The 21,968-nt window shown below is 40.2% G+C and overlaps 1 protein-coding gene across 1 annotated transcript in view; it reads right to left on the reverse strand.

Annotated features, from left to right (window-relative positions):
• Nucleotides 1–9,014: 9,014 nt before the first annotated feature.
• Nucleotides 9,015–21,968, reverse strand: part of LOC132330796 (BMP/retinoic acid-inducible neural-specific protein 3) — a 187,956-nt gene continuing 175,002 nt past the window's right edge. Inside the window, exon 7 of the mRNA XM_059853502.1 lies at nucleotides 9,015–10,381. Within this exon, the coding sequence (XP_059709485.1) occupies nucleotides 9,265–10,381 (1,117 nt within the window). The 3' untranslated portion in view covers nucleotides 9,015–9,264. The remainder of the gene's footprint in view (nucleotides 10,382–21,968) is intronic.

Consider the following 21,968-nt stretch of genomic DNA (forward strand, 5'->3'; position numbering starts at 1 on the left):
AAAAAAAAAAAAAAAAACCAAAAATCCTGAAGCTGTGTGCTGAGCTTTTAATGTGTCCTGGGGGGTTAAGAGGGTATATCAGGGTGGCATTGAAAGTCCTGTTACAGTATATTATTTATTTCTTTTTATTAGCTTGTCACTCAGAGATAGGTGTTTAATGTTGTGCTGTGTCTCCCAGCTGGAGATGAAAAAAATCAATTTAGAGGTAACAAAGAGAACAAATCACAAATATTTAATTTATGCAAAACACACCCCATGCAGTGAATTCATTCATGGCAGGGACTTTCACAAAAATGAAGGAACATAAAAGTGGATAAAATTGTTGGAAAACATGTGAAAATACCAAGCCTATCCTTGGGGGCTGGTGGGGAATGTGTGGAAAATCACATCCTGTTTCTCCAGCAAAGGAAATGGGATGCTGAGTTTTCTAAGGAAAAACTGTTTAATTAAGAAATGATGCTTAAATTATTTTTATTTTTAACTTAACAACTAACTACTTGTGGTTTGTAATGTGGGTTTTTCATTTAATTATATAATACTATTTAAACTTCTGAAGAAGAAGAAGAAGAGGGATTAGTTTTTGTTCTAAAATTTTTATTTTGTTTTGTATATATATTATTATACTTTAAAACTTGAAGTTTTCTACTAAGTGATATTACACATTTTTATTTAAACTATACACTCATAATCTTCCTTTTATTATTTAATTTTGGCTCTGCTTTTCAAGGTTGTTTATTTTCTCTTATCTGTTCCATTCTTTCTCTGCCCTGCTGAGATCTGTCCAGCAGGTCATGTTGTGGCACAGTCCCTGCCCTTGGGGTGGTGTTAGGTTTTTATACTAAGAACTACATGTACTTTATTTACAATAATTTCCCAATACCTATCACCTATGTTAGACAGTCTGTCTCTACTCTAAATCAATCCAAAAGTATTACCATCACAGCAGAAGATGGAGGATAAGAAGAAGAAGAAGAAGGACAGGACACGCCCAGATTCCTCCATCTTGCCTCTTGAACCCCCATTCTAAAAATCTCAAAATTCTACTTTTTCACCCTGTGACAAATTCACTATCATTCTATTCAAGCTCTTGTTGCTTGTAAATCCTCACACAAAGCTGGTAACTTTTTCCATGGGCTAAAATCAAAGGCACGGGTGTTTTTTACTCTGTGCAAAGGCCTCTGAGCCCCCTGCCAGGGTCTGGAGTCCTCTAGGGCAGCCAGAGGGATGTCCTGGGTTCTGACAGGGAGGGAGTTCTGGAGATCTTCTGTCTCACCCCTTGCCAAGGCAGGGTCACCTGGAGACACATCCAGGTGAGTTTGGGATGTATCCAGAGTGGGAGGCTCCAACGCTTCCCTGGGCAGCTGTTCCAGAGCTCTGCCATCCTCCGTGGAAAGAGGTTCCTCATGCTGAGGTAGAACTTGTTGGGCTTGGCTAGTTCATGGCCACCCCTTCTTGTCCTGTCACTGGGCATCTCTGAACAGAGTTTGGCACCATCCCCTTGGCACCTGCCCTTGGGATATTTTTATAGATTGATTAAATCTCCTCTAAACCTTCTCCAGATTAATCTGACCCATCTCCCACAGCCTCTTCTCACCAGAGAGATGCTACAAATCCCCTCTCACCTTTTTGATAATCCCACTGCATTCCTCTTTAGCTCCCTCCTCCTACCTGATGGCACAGACATTGGAGAAGGAGATATCCAAGACTTGATATTCATTTGAACATTTTCAGATTCAAATTCTCCAAAATTCTTTGAGCAGAAAGCTTTTCATTGCTGTGAGTAAGATCCAATGGGGCTGGAGCCATACATGTGGACACTTCATCCAGCATTTTACAAAAACAAGCCTCATTTGTATTTGTCTAAGAAAGGCATAAAAACTGCCTCTTCACAGTTTTATCCAGGCCTAACAGGCTCATTTCATGTCATCAAATTTATTGTCACGCTTCCTGACTTTGGACATGCATCACTTGAAGCATTCCTAGTTTAGACAGGTGATTTATGAGGCCAGCTGAGCTCCCTGCCTTTAATTTGATTTAGGGAAATTTCCCAGAACTTACCAGGGGAAAGTCAGTTATAAATCCAAACATCATATTTCATAAGGAGATTTTACATTTTTCTCCTAATGTGTTAAAAAATATTTCCTGGAGGTGTGACTGTGCTGCAGCCTCCTTCAGCATGCAGCTGGGAATTTCAGTGCATTCAGGAACCTTTCTGCACAGTTCTGTCCCACAGGGAGTGGGACCAAGGCACCCTCAGCGCATTCCCTCTGCCCTGCTGGGAGCTCCTGGAGCTCTGTGTCCAGCCCTGGTGCCTCCAACATAAGGACATGGAAATGTTGGAGCAAGTCCAGAGGAGGCCATGAAGGGCTCAGGAGCACTTCTCCTGTGGAGCCAGGCTGGGAGAGCTGGGAATGGTCAGCCTGGAGAAGAGAAGGTTGTGTGGAGACCTCACAGAACCTTCCAGGGTCTGCAGGGGCTCCAGGGAACCGGAAAGGGACAACTCATCAGGAACGGGAGGGACAGGGCAAGGGGGAATGGCTTTAAACTGACAGAGGGCAGGGTCTGATGGGATATTGGGAAGGAATTGTTCCCTGTGAGGGTGGGCAGGCCCTGACACAGGGTGCCCAGAGAAGCTGTGGCTGCCCCTGGATCCCTGGCAGTGTCCAAGGACAGGCTGGATGGGGCTTGGAGCACCCTGGGACAGTGGAAGGTGTCTCTGCCCATGTCAGGGGTGGCACTGGATGATCTGGAAGGCCTTTCCAACTTAAGCCGTTGTGGGATTCCAAACCATTGTGGGATTCCAAACCATTGTGGGATTCCACTATTCTATGCAGTGGCTAAATGTGGGCCTTAATCACTCTTTACTTTTTTTTTTTAATTTTTTTTTAAATAACTGCTCTTTTTTATATCTGTGGCTGGTGGTATTTCTCTTTCTTTTTTTTTTTTTTTTTTTTTTTGTTCTTTTTTTGCTCTTTGTCTCTTACATCAGTTAGATTTTTTCTTATAGATTTTTTCTTATAGAAAATGGGCCTAGGCTGAACAGAATTCTCAATAAAGGCCTTGGTAGCTCTGGGCTGATTATTCACATTGCCCATCACTGCACATTTAATCTAGGCTAGGAACCTTGGACCTTTGGATTGCTGAGGGACTGATGGACTAATGAGATGTCCAAATTGCCCTTCAGAGATTTATTGCAACTAGAAGAGGCTCCTATCTAAAAGCCTTCATCACAGATGCTGCAGGTTTGACCAGCTGGATGCCTCCACGTGGGCAGAGATGGATTCAGCCGCCAGAAATGTCTGTCACCTTCAGCAGTGTGAGAAAGGCTTTGCTTACAGAGCAACTTCACCTGCTCAAGAACTGCCTGCTCCCCCAGTGCTCAGGTGGAAATGACTTCTATTAACCTGAAGGTCAAATATCTGCACTTGCAGAGGGATTACTGCCCAGAGTGTCCCAGTTCTTTAGAGAATAGCTTTTCCCAACTCTACCAATGACATTAAAAGTTGTCTCTTAAGGAAAAAAGTAAGCAGGCTCTTCAGTGGCTGTGTGTGCATAGAATCCAGCTGCTTTAGTAAATATTCACTCCAAAAATTCATATATATCTGGGTTGAAGTGGAGGAATATAGGCACTCCAATTTATTTTAAGAGAATATGACAGAATATTGCCTTTCCAATGAAGGGAAAAAAATTGTCACCAATGTATTCCATTCTACCAAAGGCATATTAGAAATAGCACCAATGTTTTCAATCTCAGCCACTTCATGTGTTCATTTTGCTCTCTGAGTCAGTTGAAGCTGGGAAATAATGTATGAAAATAAATGCTTGGTACTTTTACATAACTAGATTCTGATTGACTCGAGACTTTAATGTTTGGAGTCCAGATAGGTAAAATTCATAGCTAAGAATTTCCATTTTCTATTTTGTGATGACAAGTCAGCACTTTTAAAATGCTTAGCAGCACAGTCCTCATCTTAACTTTATGCATCTAAATATTAAAAAGGCAGCTGTGATGCTCTCTGATGTCCTGCTGTTAAACAAGAACTTTCACATCTCATGCTGTCAAACTAGTCCCTTCAGAAATACAGATTCTGGGAGGGAAATCTTAAGCACTGGACAGCAAGAAAGGAATTAAATTCATAGAAAGACAGTGGCACAAAACCAGTTAAAAAATAAAATTAAAGAATTCATAGGGCTGGTTTATGGTAGAATTACTGTCTAATCCTGTAGAAATTGTCTATATTATTTTGGGGAGGGGGGGGTTGGTTTGGTTTTGTTTGTTTGATGCTGAGGAAGGACTTTGCTGATATGCAAGACATAGGAATATTTAAAATTATTTGGAGATCTTACACAACCATAAAGTTCTCTCATGTTGTGATGCCCTAATTTTGTAGGCAAAGGAGTTATGCCTTAATACACCTGGTAAACTGAATCACTGAGGGGGACACGAGAGGCCTCAATGAAAAGGGCACATGAAAGAAGCTCTACACATTTGTACCATGAATTATCTTTTGTCATTATCCCATTCCTGTTTAGTGCTTAAAGTTTCTTCTCTGCTGAGAGCGAGGGAAAGATGTCAGATGAAAATTTGTGTGTTCAAAACTAGTGATTTTCTTCTGTCAGGCTCGTGCTCAGAGATTGTACATGGTCTTTGCATTTTTGGTTTTCTGTTATCCCTGTGGTACCTGAATGTTTTTGGAGTGAGTTACACAGCTGTGATGGGATCCCAAAGCTCTGCGAAGACTCCTTGTTCTCCCCTCTCTCCCCACCGAAGAATTGTGGTTTGATATGTACACACCTCACTTTGTTTTACTCCTCCTCCTCTCTTCCCTGTCAGCTGAGAGTTGGCAAAAAGCCTTTTTTCTGAAAAGAGAAAGCTCTTGGAACGTGCTGAAAGGTGGTCACGCTCTGGATTAGTCCCTCTTAGGGGAGCATTGTTTTCAGAGCAAAGCTATCTCTGCCTCCCAGGTGGTTTTAAGCTCTTTTCTGCCTGCTGTGTGCTGAGAGCAGATCACTGGCAGGCAAGCAATGCCTGGTGCAGATGTGACCAGAGGGTGGGCAATCCTGCAGCACCTCTTGCTGCTAACATGGGCATTTCTTGTGCTCCCCTTTCATACCTGGACCTGGTACTGAATGTCCCCTAAGCCAGAGGAATGTGTGAGTGTGTTGACAAGGTACACTGGTATTTTCAGTCGCACATTGCCATCCAAGAAGAAATCTGCAGGAAAGGAAAATTTCACTATTTCTGGGAGGTAAAACTATTTCTTTGGTCATAATTCACACCTTACTGTTGCTGGCTTGGCAGGGAAAAAAGGAATTTATGGCCCTGCTCTCCCACGTGCACTCACTCCCAGAGCAGTGGTATCTCTGGTGTGGCCATGCTGCCAAATTAGTGAAAATTAATGTCAGAAATCCATACACTGCTCTGCCCTGTGGGTAAACTGGCATTTTATCCCCATTGTTTCATTGGTGACCTGTGTATGCAGAAAGTGGTGGGTTTGTGCTGCTTCTGGAGCAGATTTGGTGCTTAGAGAATGAAGCTGAGTGAATAGACCCCAAGTCAGCCCTGCAGTCCCACAAACTGCCCTGCTGGGCCCCCATCAATCCTGCACACCAGCATTAACACTGCCCTTGCTCTGCTGCTGAGATCTCCCAGTACTGACTCTCACTAAAATTCCCTGTTTCCAAACCTCATCCTCACCCAGGGAGATCTTGGCCTCTGCTTTCAGCTGCAATCAGGCATTCAGGCTCTCTTGCTTGTTTAAAAGCCGACTCAAGTGGGACCTCGCTTCCTTTGCTCTCTCTGCTTTTCCCTGGATTGCTCCTTGCACTCCAGCCACCTTGGCTGTAGCACCCAGAGGATGATCCCATTTCCAAGGGTGGCACAGCAGCTCAGATTCTGTCCCTTACCTGCCAAAGAAATGATGGCTGATGCATTGTAAAACACTGATCCTTCCCCATATCCCCTTTGCCTTTTCCAGCAGAGAGGAAGGTGTGGATACCTTTTCTTCCCCATGACATTTTTTTGTCCCTGGAAAATGTGCTGCATTTTCACAGAAAAGACCTTCAGGCAGTTGTAGCCCCCTCTTGCCTTCTCCATCCTCCTTCCTGCACAAACTGCTTGCTCAGCCTGGGAAAACTGACTTTTTTTGGCTTTTGTCTCTTTGCTGACTTGAGGTGTCTGCCAAATAAGCACTTTCACAAGAAATGCAGTCAGCATGTGCATACATTTGGAAACAAAGGCTCTCCCTGAAATTTTGGGAAGAAATGTGACTACACCTCTCTCTATCTTCAGGCACTACAATGTGAACACATTTTCTTCCTGCCTATATTTTTTTTTCAGCAAGTAATGAGAGAAGTGAGAGTTCATTCATGTTCACTATGTTTGAATATGATTCATTTCAGCCTCTGTATTCCCAAACAAGTCTGGATTTCCATGATTCTGTCATTCTCTATTACCCTCTTTTCCTTGCTTTGTTGTTTTTTGGGTTTTTTTCCAGTTTTTGATGGCAGGAAATAACAGCATTGGTGAATGCCAGCAGAAAGCACCAGGATCTGATCACTCCAAATATCTGCAATACCCAGATGGAAATGAGTGCACATGGATGTAGCCACAGCTCCTTCTTCTCCACCCTTGAGTTCATATCTTATTGCAAAACTTTCTTGTGGATCAAGTTGTTTGCTGATTGGAATCGTCCAGAGTCATCTTTTTCTAAAAAACATCCTGAAGTTCTTTTTTGAGAACATAGAAAGTTTCCAGTTTGAAAAAATATCAAAATGGAAGTATTATTGTCTCCTGTTTGAGAACCAGATTAACCTGTGCCTTTTTTTTTCTCACAATATACTTGCAGGGTTTTTGGTTTTTTTTCCCTATCATATTTATCTTTACAGAATCCAGTTCTGGTAAGATAAAAACTCTTCCTATTCCATGAGCCTACAGGTTCCAAAATCCAAAACTAGTCCATGAGTAGTGGGCTAGGAAATCTGGCACAAAGCTGGTGAGTAATGACAGCAGCTTTCCACTACTCCAGTCCAACACAATGAATGTGTTGTGTAATAATTAAATGATGTCCCACTTCTGGGGCTTCTTCTGATCTGGGTCGTCTATCACAGATATCGTTCTGCACAGTGAAGAACTTTAAATCTTGGCAAAGAAAGAAAAAAAACAATTCAGCCAAGAAAGAACAAATAGTAATAGGAGGAAATCTTAAGGAGTATTCACTTGTTTGAAAAGGCTGCACAAGGTACTGAGTAATTAAATCCCGCTATCTAATTTTGCAAGTTACAACAGTTGCCAAAGACATAACAAAAGAGCAAAACAAAGACTTGAAGACTTGGAAAAAGGAATACTGAGAATTTTGACTGGGAAGATCTTATTAATGCAAGAGCAAGACAAAATCTGGACACGTAGAAGAGAGGCTGAGATACATTATTTATCAGCAAGAGAAAGCTGTAAGTTGAAAACAAACAGGAATTCATCCAGAGGTTTATTCCTCCAGCAACAACAAAAAACAAAACAAAAAACAAACCCCCCCCCCCCCACACACACACAAAAAATAAACAGGGGGAAAAAATAACTGCTAATTTTAGTTCTGAGTGAATTCTTAGTACAGAAGGTCTGAGAAATTTTCCAAATGGGTGGCAGGGAAACAGTGAAGTAGATAAATCTTTATAGAAGTCAGGAGAGAGAGGAATCACTAAGGACAAGATTTCCCTTGGCTGTGGGCTTTCTGAAGAGTTTCTGCCCTTGTATCTTAGCTTGTCTACATTCACTTACAAGGCGTTTTCTCCCCTGTGCTGCTGGGGTCTTGCTGGAAATGAGGAGTGTGTCTCAGATTAGGCTAAATTCAAATGACACTGTAATACACCAAACTGAAATGAATAAAGTGAATTTTGTTGGAGACCAGCTGAATTAAAACTGTGTATGAATGAAATGGGTTTTTTTTTGCTTTCTGTGCTTGCCCATTCTTTATAATTAATATCTAATTATTTTCCATCTAAAAAATACAAAATAACTTTTAAACCTGTGACACAGATTCAGAATGAATGTAAGGGGGTACTACTAAACCATTTTGTATCAACTTCCTTCATTTTCCCCTGCATTTCCTAATGGGGACTTTTGACAATCCAGCCATTTGTTCTGTTCTCTTGCAAGAGGCAGCAAAAGCTTCTTGTGAGTCCCAGGTTTTGCTGTCTCAGATGTCCTATTTTCTGCTGGGATATGTCAAACAACAAAAAACCTAATTCTGATCCACAGACATTCACATTTAATTAATTTCAGTAATTGACAATGTTTAATTAATGACTTGTACTGTCAGCTTTATAAACTGGATTTCTTGTATCTGTAAAAGGGAATTTTTTAGAAAAAAACTGAAAATTCTTGCACTGAAAAGAACGGAAAAAAATCTCTGTCCAAAACAGAGAATTCTGAATATTATAGTGTGTGCATTTGGGAGGAGGCAATGTGTACAAATGCTTGATTTTTTTGGTAAATATGCAAAGCAAAGGATCAGGGGCATTGAAAAGCATTTTGGTCATTTGCAGACAGCCTCTCACCTGTCTCCTCCAGAGCTAATGCAGGCCTCGACTGCTGTGTATCCCAAAGCTCCAACCTCCTGCCCATCCTAAAACACTCCCTGGGATCACTCTGATTTCTTGGTGTCACACTGAGCACCTTGGAAAGGACCAGCCTCAGGTGGAGCATCACTACAGCTGTCACTTCAGCCTGGCATGAACTCCTAGATCCACATCCTAAAATTAAAATATCCTATGGCTTTGACTTTTTGACAGCTTCCCTTAAAATCTGGAGTCAATCTCTTCTCTTTGCCTACCCCTCCTGAGTTGAACACACACAAAAGCGTATCAGAGTTACTACTTTTGTGTAAGAAAAAAGAATCCCACAGCGTTTCTTTGTAATAACTGTTCAGCTACAAAATTTTATTGGTCTCCTTCTATGTTCCCTCTAGAGGATGTAATGCACAAAAGCATTGCCACAGAACATATAAAATTACAAATGAAATTTATTGTAAAAAGTAGAATGTCTTCTAGACTGGTGTCAGTATTTATTTCATTCATAAACCAAAAACTGCAGGTATAATATATTCATTGTCAGCAAGTTCATGTGTGTAAATTGCCATCCAACAGTATTGACTGATATAAGACAGATATTGAAAAGACAATTTAAATTTACTCTTCCAAACATAAACTGTTCCACAAAAGCACTGTAAAAACTCCTTCAAAGTTTTGCGTTGTGCTTTACATTTATGGTTAACTACATAATTTGGTTGTGTCATAATCCACTGTGTTTGGCAATTTGGCATTAAAGGCCTGCAAAGCAGATTGGATCCTCACCACTTCACTGGTAGACAGTTTGAGTCTATGACGGAGCAAGCAAGAGAAGAGGTCCAGGCGACGTTGGCCGGGCGGAGAGAGTTTATTTACACGATCCCGAATCTCCAACAGCTGCAAAAGAGCTGAGTCCTGCGAGCCCTGAGTGTAGGGGTAGTCCAGCTGCAAAATCAAGTCTCGAATCGCTTCTGGGTCGAAGTGCATGCTGTAGCCAAACACTTGGATGTTGTTGATTTTCATGTAGCCCAGGTTTCTTGAGGGATCGATAAATTCCAGGGGTTCGTAGTAGACGCTCTCGTTGCCGTTCGGGCCGTTCGACTTTATCCGACTCCTCAAATAGATGTGCACGGTTTCAAAAAACGTCTTCCACTTGTTGCCCAGAGTCAGCGTCCAGTTATAGCACTGAAGGGGTAAGTCCAGCTTAGTTCGCTCCCAGTCTGGGAAATTATTTTCATTCACAGGCATAAACCAGCTCTCAGAGTGGCTGCCCCCAAAAGGGTTGATATAAACAGCAAGGACGGGCTCTAAGGTGCTGTTCTTAGTCAGGCAAATCTGCAGAGAGAGCCCCAGTATCATATGCACCAGGCTGGACTTGTACTTGTTGCTCTTAAGAGTCAGGAGCATCCTCTTGCGCCATGAGGGGTCGAACCAGCTGTTGAGGCGCATGTCGTTGCTGATGAAGATGGCGTGCACCTCGATCCTCCGGTCCGTCTTCTGCAGCAAATACTTCATCTCCAGGTCCTGCAGGTCCGTCTCGAAGCCGATGTAGTGCTCGGTGGAGTCGGCCACCTCGGGCTTGCAGAGGCCCTGGCTCAGCATGTAGCCAGCGTTGCAGCTGCCACAGCGCGTGCGGTTGTCGGGGGCGCAGCTGAGGCAGGCGGGGCCGTCGCCCAGCGTGCAGGGCAGTGGGGCATGGCACGTCACCTGGTCGTTGGGGCAGGCGCAGGTGCGCGTCTCCTCGGAGAAGCTGCCCAGCAGCCCGTTCTCGTTGCAGTACAGGAAGGACTGGATGCGGTTCAGCCAGTAGTTGGAAGACCTGCAGAGGGAAAACGAGGTGGTTTTAGCCAGGCTTTTTGCAAATTTATGTTTTAGCAAATGGATGTTTAAGCAAATAGGACTTCACTATATTTTATCAATTTTAAATATAATATATAATTTAATTTTAAATATATTATATAATAAAATTTTGAATATAATATAGTATATTATATATGATATATATAATATAATACATAAATAATATAATATAAACTTTTAGACTTTTTGTATATATTATATTTAATAAATTATATTTTAAATATATTATATATATTACATAATATATTCTATTATATAAAATATATGAAAATATAATATATAAGCATATATTATATGAACTTTGTTATATTTTATAGATTTTTAATATATAATATAATGTCTAATATAAATTATAAAATATATAATATATATAAATACATATAAACTTTTTTTATATTTTATAGACTTTTTATAGACTTTGTTATATTTTTTAGACTTTTTATAGGCTTTTATATATATATAATACCATATTTTATATATATAATATCATATTTATATAAATACTTAATATAAATAATATCATATTCATATAAACTATGTTATATTTTATAGACTTTTCATAGACTTTGTTATATTTTATAGACTTTTTATAAATAATATAATGTATCTTATAATGCATATAATATATATAATATAATATATAATATCTATAAAATATAATCTATTTATAATATAAACTTTGTTATATTTTATAGATATTTGTAGATTTTTTATATTTTATGAATTTTATACATAATTAAAAGATATATTATATAATATATATATTATATGTATAATAGAATATAATGTGGGGAGGGACTCGGGTTTCTGAGGTAAACCTTGAAATCACACTGCAACATATATATAAATGGTGTAATATAAACTTTTTTATATTTTATAAACTTTTTATAGACTTTGTTATATTTTATGAATTTTATATACAATAAAATGTATAATATAAAATATATTATAATATCTTATATATAATATTATATAAGTATATTATATAATATACATAATTAATATAATATAAAATACATTTAAACTATTTCTAATTTATCAATTTTATAGAAAAAGGAAAATAAAAATGGTTTTAGTGTCAGGTAGACGCACAATAACATCTGCTGTCAGAGAGATACAGGTATAAACTTCCTCTTAACAATGCAAAATCACAAAAGAAAAGTTTTCTTATAAACCCACGGGCATGACAGGAGCATTTAGTTCAGGCGTTTGCTTTCTGTGTGTCTCTGTCAAGGAAGACTGACAAAGAGCCATTTTCTGTGACTGCCTTCAGATTAACACCTTGAAGTCCTACACAGTTGAGATTATTTTTGTGGTTCTATTTAACCAAAGAAGAGTTTAGTGTGTATCTAAGTGTTTACAACTCTACTGCCCCTCTATGTTATTATGAAGATTTTTTTTTTTTTTTACTAGCTGGAGCTGCATTGATTTACAGACAGTGAGCCAAAATTCTTTCCTAGGCTAGCAACAGATCCCCACTCCCCACCTAAAGAGATTCCTTAGGCAACTTCCAGCACTACAGAATCTCTACAGGAAGCCAAGCATGAGCATGTTGTGTTTACTTTTCATCTTTGGGGGCAAAATTAAAAGATCACTTCAACGTTCTTCTTGTCATCTCATTTTGGTTTCACTAGGAGGAACAGCTAATGTCCTACATCACACTGGGAAAACATACTGAAAGCAACAGTTTAGGCTGATGAGGCATAGCCACTAGAAGACTGAAAATGGGAAGAGCAGAGCTACATGGAAATAGTCAGAAAAAATTATTTTCTTTGCATTTTTCCACTCCTATTACTCCCAGCAATGCACAGTTTAAAGAACTTGTTTTGTCTGCTGCAGTCAGATCTGTTATTGCCGCATGAGTGATGATGGGTGTGCAGTTTCTTCCCCTTTCATTACGTTGTTTTGGAGAGAAAATGCAAGACCCTCATTTGTTCCTGACTGACTTTTAAGTCACATCTGAATTTGCCTCAAGGAGAAATCCATGTTCTCATATTTAATGAGAAATTCTCATATTTAAGAAAAAAGTGCAAATAAAGTTCAGTAAAAAAAAAATCTGGTGACTTTTTAAATCTTTCTAATTTTCCCCTTTTTAGAGCAGGGATCTTGGCTGTTCAGGGCTGAGGGTTTATATGCCTATAGCTCTAGGTATTTTCTAGAAGCATAAGTAAATATAATTACATGCACAACATGAACATACCTTCTCATTATTCTTCTTGGTGCTTATTTGAAAGTCAGCATTAAGCAAAAATATTCTGGGTGAGCCAACCACATTCTGGGTATTCCAGCCACATGGTGTATAGAACATTGGTTTTTTCTTTATTAATGATGCACTCTACTATTTCAATGATTATGAGGAGCAAAGTTTCTAAATTCACTTCTTTTTTGTTTTCTTTATTTTTAATGAGCCTACCTTCCTCCTTTTATTTTGTTAGGGAATACAAGTAGCAGTTTAAAAATCTGCATGAAATTACAAGCTGCAAAATTAAGTAAGTTTCTTTCTACAGCTTAGTCATGTTGTTTGTAACTTAGTATTATCTACTTATTTAATCTGCTATGTCTTTGATGATTAGCAGTTGCAAAGAAGTCCACAGCTTTAGAGGGATGGAGGTTATCTCCTTATTCCAATGAAGTTCAAAACAATAACATTCTAATATTATTGCCTTCCTTTGATTTCTCTTTACCTGATTTTAAACAGAGAGATTTCAAGAAGAATCTGCTTATACTTGTCTTTGATTATTTAACAAATACACTCTATTTAAAAAAATAAAAACTGCTTCCTCACTTAACTGCTTGATTTAAAATTAGTCATTAAGGAATACTGTTACTCTTTGTAAATTTATTGCTTTCAGTGGAGCAAATTAAGTAAATTATGCAAAAGTACATAAAATGTGGGTGATACCTACTTTATTTAAGCTACTGGATCTTAATTGGGTAAATTCACGCTGGCATGTCATTACAAAATCATTCTTTTTCTCCTAGAAATTCAAGATCAGATAAATTCTGGACCCTGCAGCCAAGGGACAGGTTTGATTGGAAGCAGATGTGTCCTGCAGGTCACCACCTGGCTGAACAGCTGGTGCAGCTGAGGCTGCCACAGCCCCTCTGGGGATGGTGACAGCTGGGGACAGAGGGGGCTCCAGAGAAGGTGAGAGGTGACAGCTCAGCTGCCAGGCTTCCTAGCCCTGTGACAAGGGCTTCAAGCATTGCTAGCTTGGGGCTGGAGCTCTAATGGGGGCTGGGAAATAAAGAATCCAGTGAGAGAGGCTTTTTAGTGTGGTTTGGAACTGCATCATCCAGCTGGAACTGGATGATCTTCAAGGTCCTTTGCAGCCCAAAAGGTTCTGTGGTTCATTCTGTGCAGAAAGTGGTGCACCCAGGGGCCCCTCTCTGTGCCTGGACATGGATGTGTGTGGGAAACGGGCAGATTTGGACACGCTGCCAGTTCTGTGAGTTCCCCAAGATCACAGAGGTGTGGTGGATGGACAGAGACTCCTTGGAGAAATCAGGTAGAAGGGGAACAGTTGCACTCCCCACAAAAAGAAGCCCACAGAACTAAAACCTCACTGTTGAACAAGCAATGCACTGGTCAGGATCTCCAGGGCAGGGGTGAGAGCAGAAGACAGTTAGAGGGGCACTGTCAGAATCTTTACACACTGTAAGATAAAAGGAATTGGGTGAAGCCTCCCTGAATTCACAGAATTCACAGAAAGCCTCCCTGAATTCACAGAATTCACAGAATGACTGGGCTGGAAGAGACCTTCAAGACCACCAGCCCCAACACCTCAACCAAACCACGGCATCAAGTGACACATCCAGTCTTTTCTTAAACACATCCAGGGATGGTGACTCCACCACCTCCCTGGGCAGGCCATTCCAGAACTTTATCACCCAGAACCAACTGGAGAAAGCAACATGACCACAGGTGCCCTGAGCAAGGCTTGAAAGAGCTCTTCAATTATTCTTTTAACAAAAAAAAAAAAAAAAAAAAAAAAAAAAAAAATTGATTTGGGAAATAACACATGCTGGCCTGATAAGCTAGTTTTCCAAACACTGGGGTGTAGAACCAGCTTCCAAAGCTAATGAAACCAGCAAGAACAGTCCTAGTCACCCCACTGAGCTTCAAGCAAAAATGGAATGCTTGAAATACCTGTGTCTTCCTCATCTTGCAAAGTTATGTGATAATTTATAATCAAAATTTCTGGTCATTCACACACTTGAAATCACAACTTTACTGTAGAAGTAAATTTTTAGTTTAATTAAATATGATACTTTGTGAGTAAAGGATACTTGTCAAATAATATAATGAATTACACCTTTCTAGAAAATGTTTGGATTTTTTTTAAAACTTCCTTTGTTTATTAATATAAAATCATTGAAATCAACATTTTAAAACCAGCACAAAAGTGCAAGATAAGTGATAAATCTGGACAGGATTTCTATGAAAATATGAATATTGATTGTCCTGTTAGTGGAAAACCTGCTGTCTCTATAGGAAATAGATCATCAAGCCGCTGCTCTGACTTGAACACTGAGCCAGGTAACCCATCCAAATCCCAAACTCCTGCCTTTTAGTTAAGACCCCAAAACTGGGTCTGCATTATTCTGGGGTTTGAATCTCATCAGTGACTGCAAAGAGCTCCTGCTCACACAAATCACACCTCTCAGGGAAGAACAGTTCCTCCCTCCTTATTAATAATAAAAATAAGAATAATTCCTCCCTCCTTATTCCTCCTTGTCTGATCAAATATGTCAATGTGAAAATACCTGGAGGTGCACGACAATATTCCACAAATTTTCTCAGTTCTTAAAATTTACTTGGAAGCAGATTGTTAACTAATTCTGCCTCAATAACAACTTCAGCTCCAACTTCTACTCATTTCCTACGCTGCTACAAGCTCAGGCTACTGTTGCAGGATGAAGAGACTCCTGTGGTTAAATCTGCTGCCCCATAAAATGCACCAGCTTTCAGCTGGAATGCTTGCAGGGAAAAGAAAGCCTGCCAGATAATCTCACTTTTACACAAGCATGGTAAAAATATGATAATCCTAGGGAAGTTAATGCAGCAATTAACACCAGCCAAGTTTCTGATGAGAATCTTAAGGACAGGCATAAATCATAATTCTGAAGTGCATTTAAAATATTTTGCAGTTCTTTTTCTTACTACGAAAAAAATCTTTACTTAAAATCAGGATTATTTTTACTTAGAGAAGTTGCAAGCTTAATCCAAACCACATGTCCATTCCTGTTCAGCACACTGTAACATTAAATGTAAGAACAAAGCACTATGGTCACCCTATAGAATAGCTGGAGCAAGTATTTAATCATGATATGACACTTTTACCTCCTTCTCTGCCTCACTAAGTGCTTAACATCTGTTGTACAATAGATGGCTCAGTAGCAGATGATGAGTACTCAGTGAGGCAGATGCTAAGTGAAAAAATGAAGACAATTTAACAAGAAGAGGAAAGGCAGTAAAATACCCATTACCTACTTTCCCCTTCTTTGGAGGCCAAGTCCAGTATAAATCTGTGAGACAGCAACATCAGCCCCAAATGCACTTACAGCCATCTCTACAACGTCCTGCTCTGGACCAGGTGGATTTACATCTTGGGAAGGACAGAGCAGACTCCAAGTGCTTTGTTTCTGTGCTCTGATTCAGAACAACAACAGTAATGGCTGCTTAATTTGATAATGGTCCTTATGAGAATGTAGTTTTCTTCTAGGAATCAGGATAAAACTGCCAGCTGCACAGTATCCAGGAGAGCAGTGAGTGATTGTAGAATCACAGAATCACAGAATCACAGATTGGTTTGGGTTGGGAGGGACCTTACAGCCCATCCAGTGCCACCCCTGCCATGGGCAGGGACACCTTCCACTATCCCAGGTTGCTCCAAGCCCTGTTCAGCCTGTCCTGGGACACTGCCAGGGATCCAGGGGCAGCCACAGTTTCTCTGGGCACCCTGTGCCAGGGCCTCAACACCCTCACAGGGAACAATTTCTTCCTAATACTTAATCTAACCCTGCCCTCCGGCAGTGGGAAGCCATTCCCCCTTCTCCTGTCACTCCATCCCTTGGAAACTGTCTCCCTCTTTCTTTCCTGTGGGCTCCCTTCAGGCACACTGAGCTCACCCCAGAGCTGCTCCTCTCCAGGTGAACAATCCCAGCTCTCCCAGACTTTCCTCCCATCAGAGCTGCTCCATCCCTCTGCCCATCCTGGTGCCTCCCCTGGGCTCTCTCCAGCAGCTCCAGGTCCCTCCTGTGCTGGGGCAGCTCTGCAGCTGGGGTCTCACCTGAACCAGGGGCACAGGGGCAGAATCCCAATCCCTCCCCTGCTGCCCAGGCTGGGGGTTCAGCCCAGGGCAGGGGGTTCAGGGCTGGGGCAGCTCCAGCTCTCACCCCCAGCACCCCCAGGTCCTTCTGCCAGGGCTGCTCCATCTGCTCCTCCCAGCCTGGACTGATCCCAGGGGTTGCCCTGAGCAGCCCTGGTTGAACCTCCTGGGGTGCCCATGGCCATTCCTGGAGCTTGTCCAGGTCCCTCTGGATGTCACCCTGTCCTCCAGGGGTGTCACTGCACCCTCAGCTTGGTGTCACCTGCAAACCTGCTGAGGATGGCCTTGATCCCTCTGTCATTAGAAGATTGAATGTTTTTAGTTTATTCAGCCTCCCAAAATTACCCACCACTGAAATAAATGTGCCTGAAGTAATTTTCCTGTGGCTCAGGTTGCAGGTGTGGCAGTGAGTCTCTTGGTGAGCCTGCAAATCCCACTCCCAAGGATGGCCAAGAGGAGCAGGGCAGCTGCTCTGAATTCACATCTCACAGTTTCACTGCTGCTCTCCCTGCCTGAGCCAGGAACTTCTAGAATGACCCAAAGGTCTGGGTTATGTGGGCCATGGTGAACAGAGAGCAGTGTAAAGGAGGGAATGTTTGCAAAGGAAAGAGAAACCTCTAGCTAAGGGATGCCTGCTAGCATGCACAGAAAGGATATTAATTAGCTAGGGAATTTTAATGGAAATGTTGCCTCCATATGCTGAAATTGCTTTCAGCATGGAAGTGGATGCAGTAGCTAAAGAAACCTGTCTCAGGATGAGGATACTCTGTGGTGACTGGATGGACCTGGAGCATGCTGCTGGATTGTGTTGCTGGGGCTGTGTACAATCTAAACTGAATCTGCCTTGAATTATGGAGCCAAAAGACCTTGTTTTCCCTGTTCATCACATTTAAGGACAGTCTTTCCAGATCCCCTAGCCCTCGTGCCACCATCCTGCAGCTGTTGCCTGGGCCCCTCAGGGCTGGTGCAAAATCCATAATATATGTTCTTCCTTTTAAATTCCAGACAGTCTTTATATCACGAGAAGGGGAGCAATTAAATCCTTACATTAAGTGGTTGGAACCTTTTGCATTTCATAGAGAAAACTGCCATGAGTTTAACAATATTTCAAGCTAAACAATATTTTGGCACTAAAGCATGTAATATTTCAGAGGATGTTTCTATTTGGTCTGGTATGAATTGATTTGCAAAGCTTCGTAGTTTTAACTACATTTATGTTACACTCTTATAATTATCAGAGTAAAATTTTTCTAATATTAAACATTTCTGCCACACACCCCCCCAAAAGAATAATTATTAAGAAGAAAAAAATTAAGATAGTATATCCAGAACTCTTTTGACACAGACCTAATCATAATGACCATTGTGGTATTTTTAATTGGGAATCAAAGTGCTTTGTGGCACCAAATATTTATGTAAAGGGAGACAAATCAGAGACAAGCTTTGAAAGCTTTTACTGAATAATGATCCAAAGTTCAGCAGGGACAAAGGAAATGCACAGAAAATTAATTAATGGAGTCAATTATACAATGAAAGGAATCAGAGCTGTTAGGAAAATTAAGAGTTTCCATGTAAAGGAGAAAGAAATTTACCACACACATGCACAAAACCCCTCTAAAATACTCCAGACAAAAACCTCCAAACCAGCCAGCCACTGTGTGCTTCTTGGAGCTGGGTATCAATGTCTGTGTGTGCTTGTCCTTGTAGTGCTAGATCTGTGAAAAACTGACCTTGACTCACAGATGAAACACTCATTTTGTGGAATTTTAGGTGGAATTTTCTAGATGCATCTTAAAGTATTAATGTAAAAAAGGATTATGGAGTTATTATAAGGTTTTTAACTAGATGCCTCTGTGACACTCAGGTTAATAAACTCCTTTAGGGCACCAGAAAAGTTACAGCCAAATTTACTGCAATGTAATCATCTTTTCTGTGTGTGTGAAGAAAAAATTGGGGAAACATCACAATATTGAGCAAACTGAAAGCAAACACTGAAATGCCTTTATTTCTACAGAGAGAGGTGAGATGAGGGTATGGAAATGCTGTGTGCATTTCTGTTCACAATCCTGGAACAATTTAGGTTGGAAGGGACCTTTCAGACAATCCAATCCAATCCTCCCCCATGGGCAAGGACACCTTCCACCAGCCCAGGGTGCTCCAAGCCCCATCCAGCCTAGCCTTGGACACTTCCAGGGATCCAGGGGCATCCACAGCTTCTCTGGGCACCCTGTGCCAGGGCCTCAACACCCCCATCCTAAAAGGAATTTTTCTCTATGCCCACTCTAAATCTACCTTCTCTTATTTTAGAACCACTGTCCTTTTACCCTCACTCCAGGCCTTCTTTAAAAGCCTCTCTGCATATTTCATAGAAATCCATAAATCTCACTCTGTATTGATGTTGCCCAGTGTATTTTCCCTGCTTTTCTGACAGACTTTCCCTCCCAGCTGGATTTATTAGCCCCAAAAGATGCTCACATTGATGTGGACCAAGGGCAGCTCCTTGTTGGTTTCAGCAGACCATAAGGTAGAGGTAAAAAAAAAAAGAAGTGAAGGGACACCCCGACTTGGAAAAAGGAGAAAAATTAAATAGGATTTTGAAATTAAAATTCCTTTCACTGAATAATTTAAGAGGGATGTGTAAATGTAGCTAATTCAGGGGTTTCTTTGAATTTTATTATGTATATATAGCTGGCATAAACCTAATTTCAGTATTTTATCTCTAGGAGGAAAGGGAGGCAGTAGTAGCTTCTAAGACCAACTGGATTCCCTTGTCAAGATCTTGAGGCCAAATGCAAAATAATAGTTTAAATTGTTTGTGTGAGCTGTACTGGCAACAATAACAAGAGGTACCAGCAGCTCTGGTAGGCAGTAGAAATTCTGGAATTAATAAAACTAGCCTTGACTGAAAGCTCCTTGTATATAATGCAGCAGATCACAAAAATCTATTGAAGATGAGAACAGAATGCTGGGTGGTTTAACTTCAGGTAGGAGGAAGCAGCATCAATAGTTTTGGAGTATTTTCTTCAAAACAGGAGTAAAATAGAAAGTTCAGAGACTGGAGATAAATTCTGAGCTAAAACCTTTCAATATATTGTAGAATAATCAGAAATCCAGCAAAAGGGCAGTTGGTAGGGTTAGTGAACCACAAGAGACCCGCAGAAACCCCACTGCTGACAAAAGCATCCAAAGTTTTAATCATGGCAAGGGGTAAATCTGGATATGAAAAGAGATTTAGCACCAGAAAAAGCAGCCATCAATTCCAGACTTTCTGGAATGAAACATCATTATTGCAGGTAAAATCAGAGCCTCATTAACAGCCAGTAGCAGAGAGGCAAGCCCATGATTGCATCTGTGAAGCTAATACAAGGCCATTCCATCTTCTCATTTTATTACTGATTTTGAGACAGGACCTTTAGTCCTATTTTAGGCATCCTTATTCCCAGATACAAATAACTGAAAGAAAATAAAACAAACAAACAAACAAATAAATAAAAATCTGTTTTTGTAAACTCTGTGGCATCTCTAAATGTAGAGCTTGGGAAAATCTGCTTTTATTTCTGTGTGATGATGGCTGTGGACCAGTCACTTGCTCTTTCCTTTGGTAATGATCCTTATTTTTTTTCCCTGCTGTTTCCTATTTGGATTATAAATGTAGTTATCCCTAAAAGCTACTGTAATATAAACAGCAACAATTTGTCATTTTCTTCCATTGTGCAGAACCAGAATGATTACAGCAAAGCAAGAATCTCCCAGACAAGAGTAATGGTCTTAATTAAAGAACACAAAACTCAGTTCTGTGTTCATACCTCACTTGTCCTGTTATTAAGCAAAATAAACCAAAATAAGATTGTGAGATCACTGTGCTTTTTTTTTCTCTAATTTTGTAATAACTGAAAATAACTATAATCTTGAGCAAACTCTTAAAATTTTAATATAGGCACAAAACACATTGCAGAAGAGAGGTTTGGTTTTCTGCCGTGGTATGTTAGAATAAATTGCAAGGACACTCTTAAATTTCTGAAGGAAAATTAAAGGCTGTCCAGAAAAGCTGGATCCTGCTGTTTTAAAAACAACACATATTTCACTTCACTGAAAAATGTATAATACTTGTAATAATATGTCACTTATGTAACAGTCATAAACAGAGAAAGTATTAAAAGAAATGGCCAAACATTGCTAGTCTATAATATCAGTTAGGAGACAGGCTTGCAATAATGCTTATAACAATTATCAAGTGATTGGATCTCCTAGAACATTTTTGCATTCCTTAAACAATCAAACCAACAGCCTGAAATCAAACAGAGAAGGTGACTGAAAGGGTGAAAAAAGAGCAATTTTCTACATGTTAATAGAAAAATTGGTGTAGATAACAGAGTGAGGGGCCAAAGTCTCACCTTGGAAGATGTGGAATTGTGATCTGCACCACTAGAGGAACTCTGAATCACACCCTGAAGCAGTGACAACTCTTTTTGCAAAGTTACTCCTGAAATGCTATTTTTCTCTACAGGTAATCTCCTTCTGATGAGTTCATCCCCTGTTGGTATGACATACCCTGAAATGCCATCATATCCAAGGGTGGAAAGAAAATCTCCCCATGCAGAGCAGCTTCCTTGATACCTTGACATTTTTATTTAAGGGAATATCATTAAAACCACACACACAAGCCCATCCAAAACAACTACGAAAAGCTGACAAAATACCCAACATGTTGGTCCTCTTTCAATTCCTCCTTTTTAAAATTAACAGGCTGCTACAGAAGGAATTCATTTAAGGACCTTGTCTTTCCCAAAGAATTCCTAAGCGTTCACATCAATAATCAAAAGTGGATTGGAGCAGACATGATTTCCTTGCAGGAGAAGGAAAAAAAAGATCTGTTAGAGAATCTGTTTTCCTGACAAGTGATGTACAGCATTTCAGAGCCTACAGAGGCAGGGGTTTTAAGGCATATTTAGCATTCTTAACAGTCAGTCTGAGAATCTTGGGTTGTAGTCACAGTGGGACACTAAAGGCTCTGGAGGAATTCTATCATTAATAAGGTCTCTAGCATGCTTTATATAAATACATATATAGGTATTTTTATATATATTACATATATATTAATGTAATATGTATTTTATATCCAAAGTGCAGCAGGGACAAAGGAAATGCACAGAAAATTAATTAATGGAGTCAATTATACAACGAAAGGAATCAGAGCTGTTAGGAAAATTAAGA

Source organism: Haemorhous mexicanus, chromosome 9 (assembly GCF_027477595.1).
Source record: "Haemorhous mexicanus isolate bHaeMex1 chromosome 9, bHaeMex1.pri, whole genome shotgun sequence".
NCBI classification, from domain to species: domain Eukaryota; kingdom Metazoa; phylum Chordata; class Aves; order Passeriformes; family Fringillidae; genus Haemorhous; species Haemorhous mexicanus.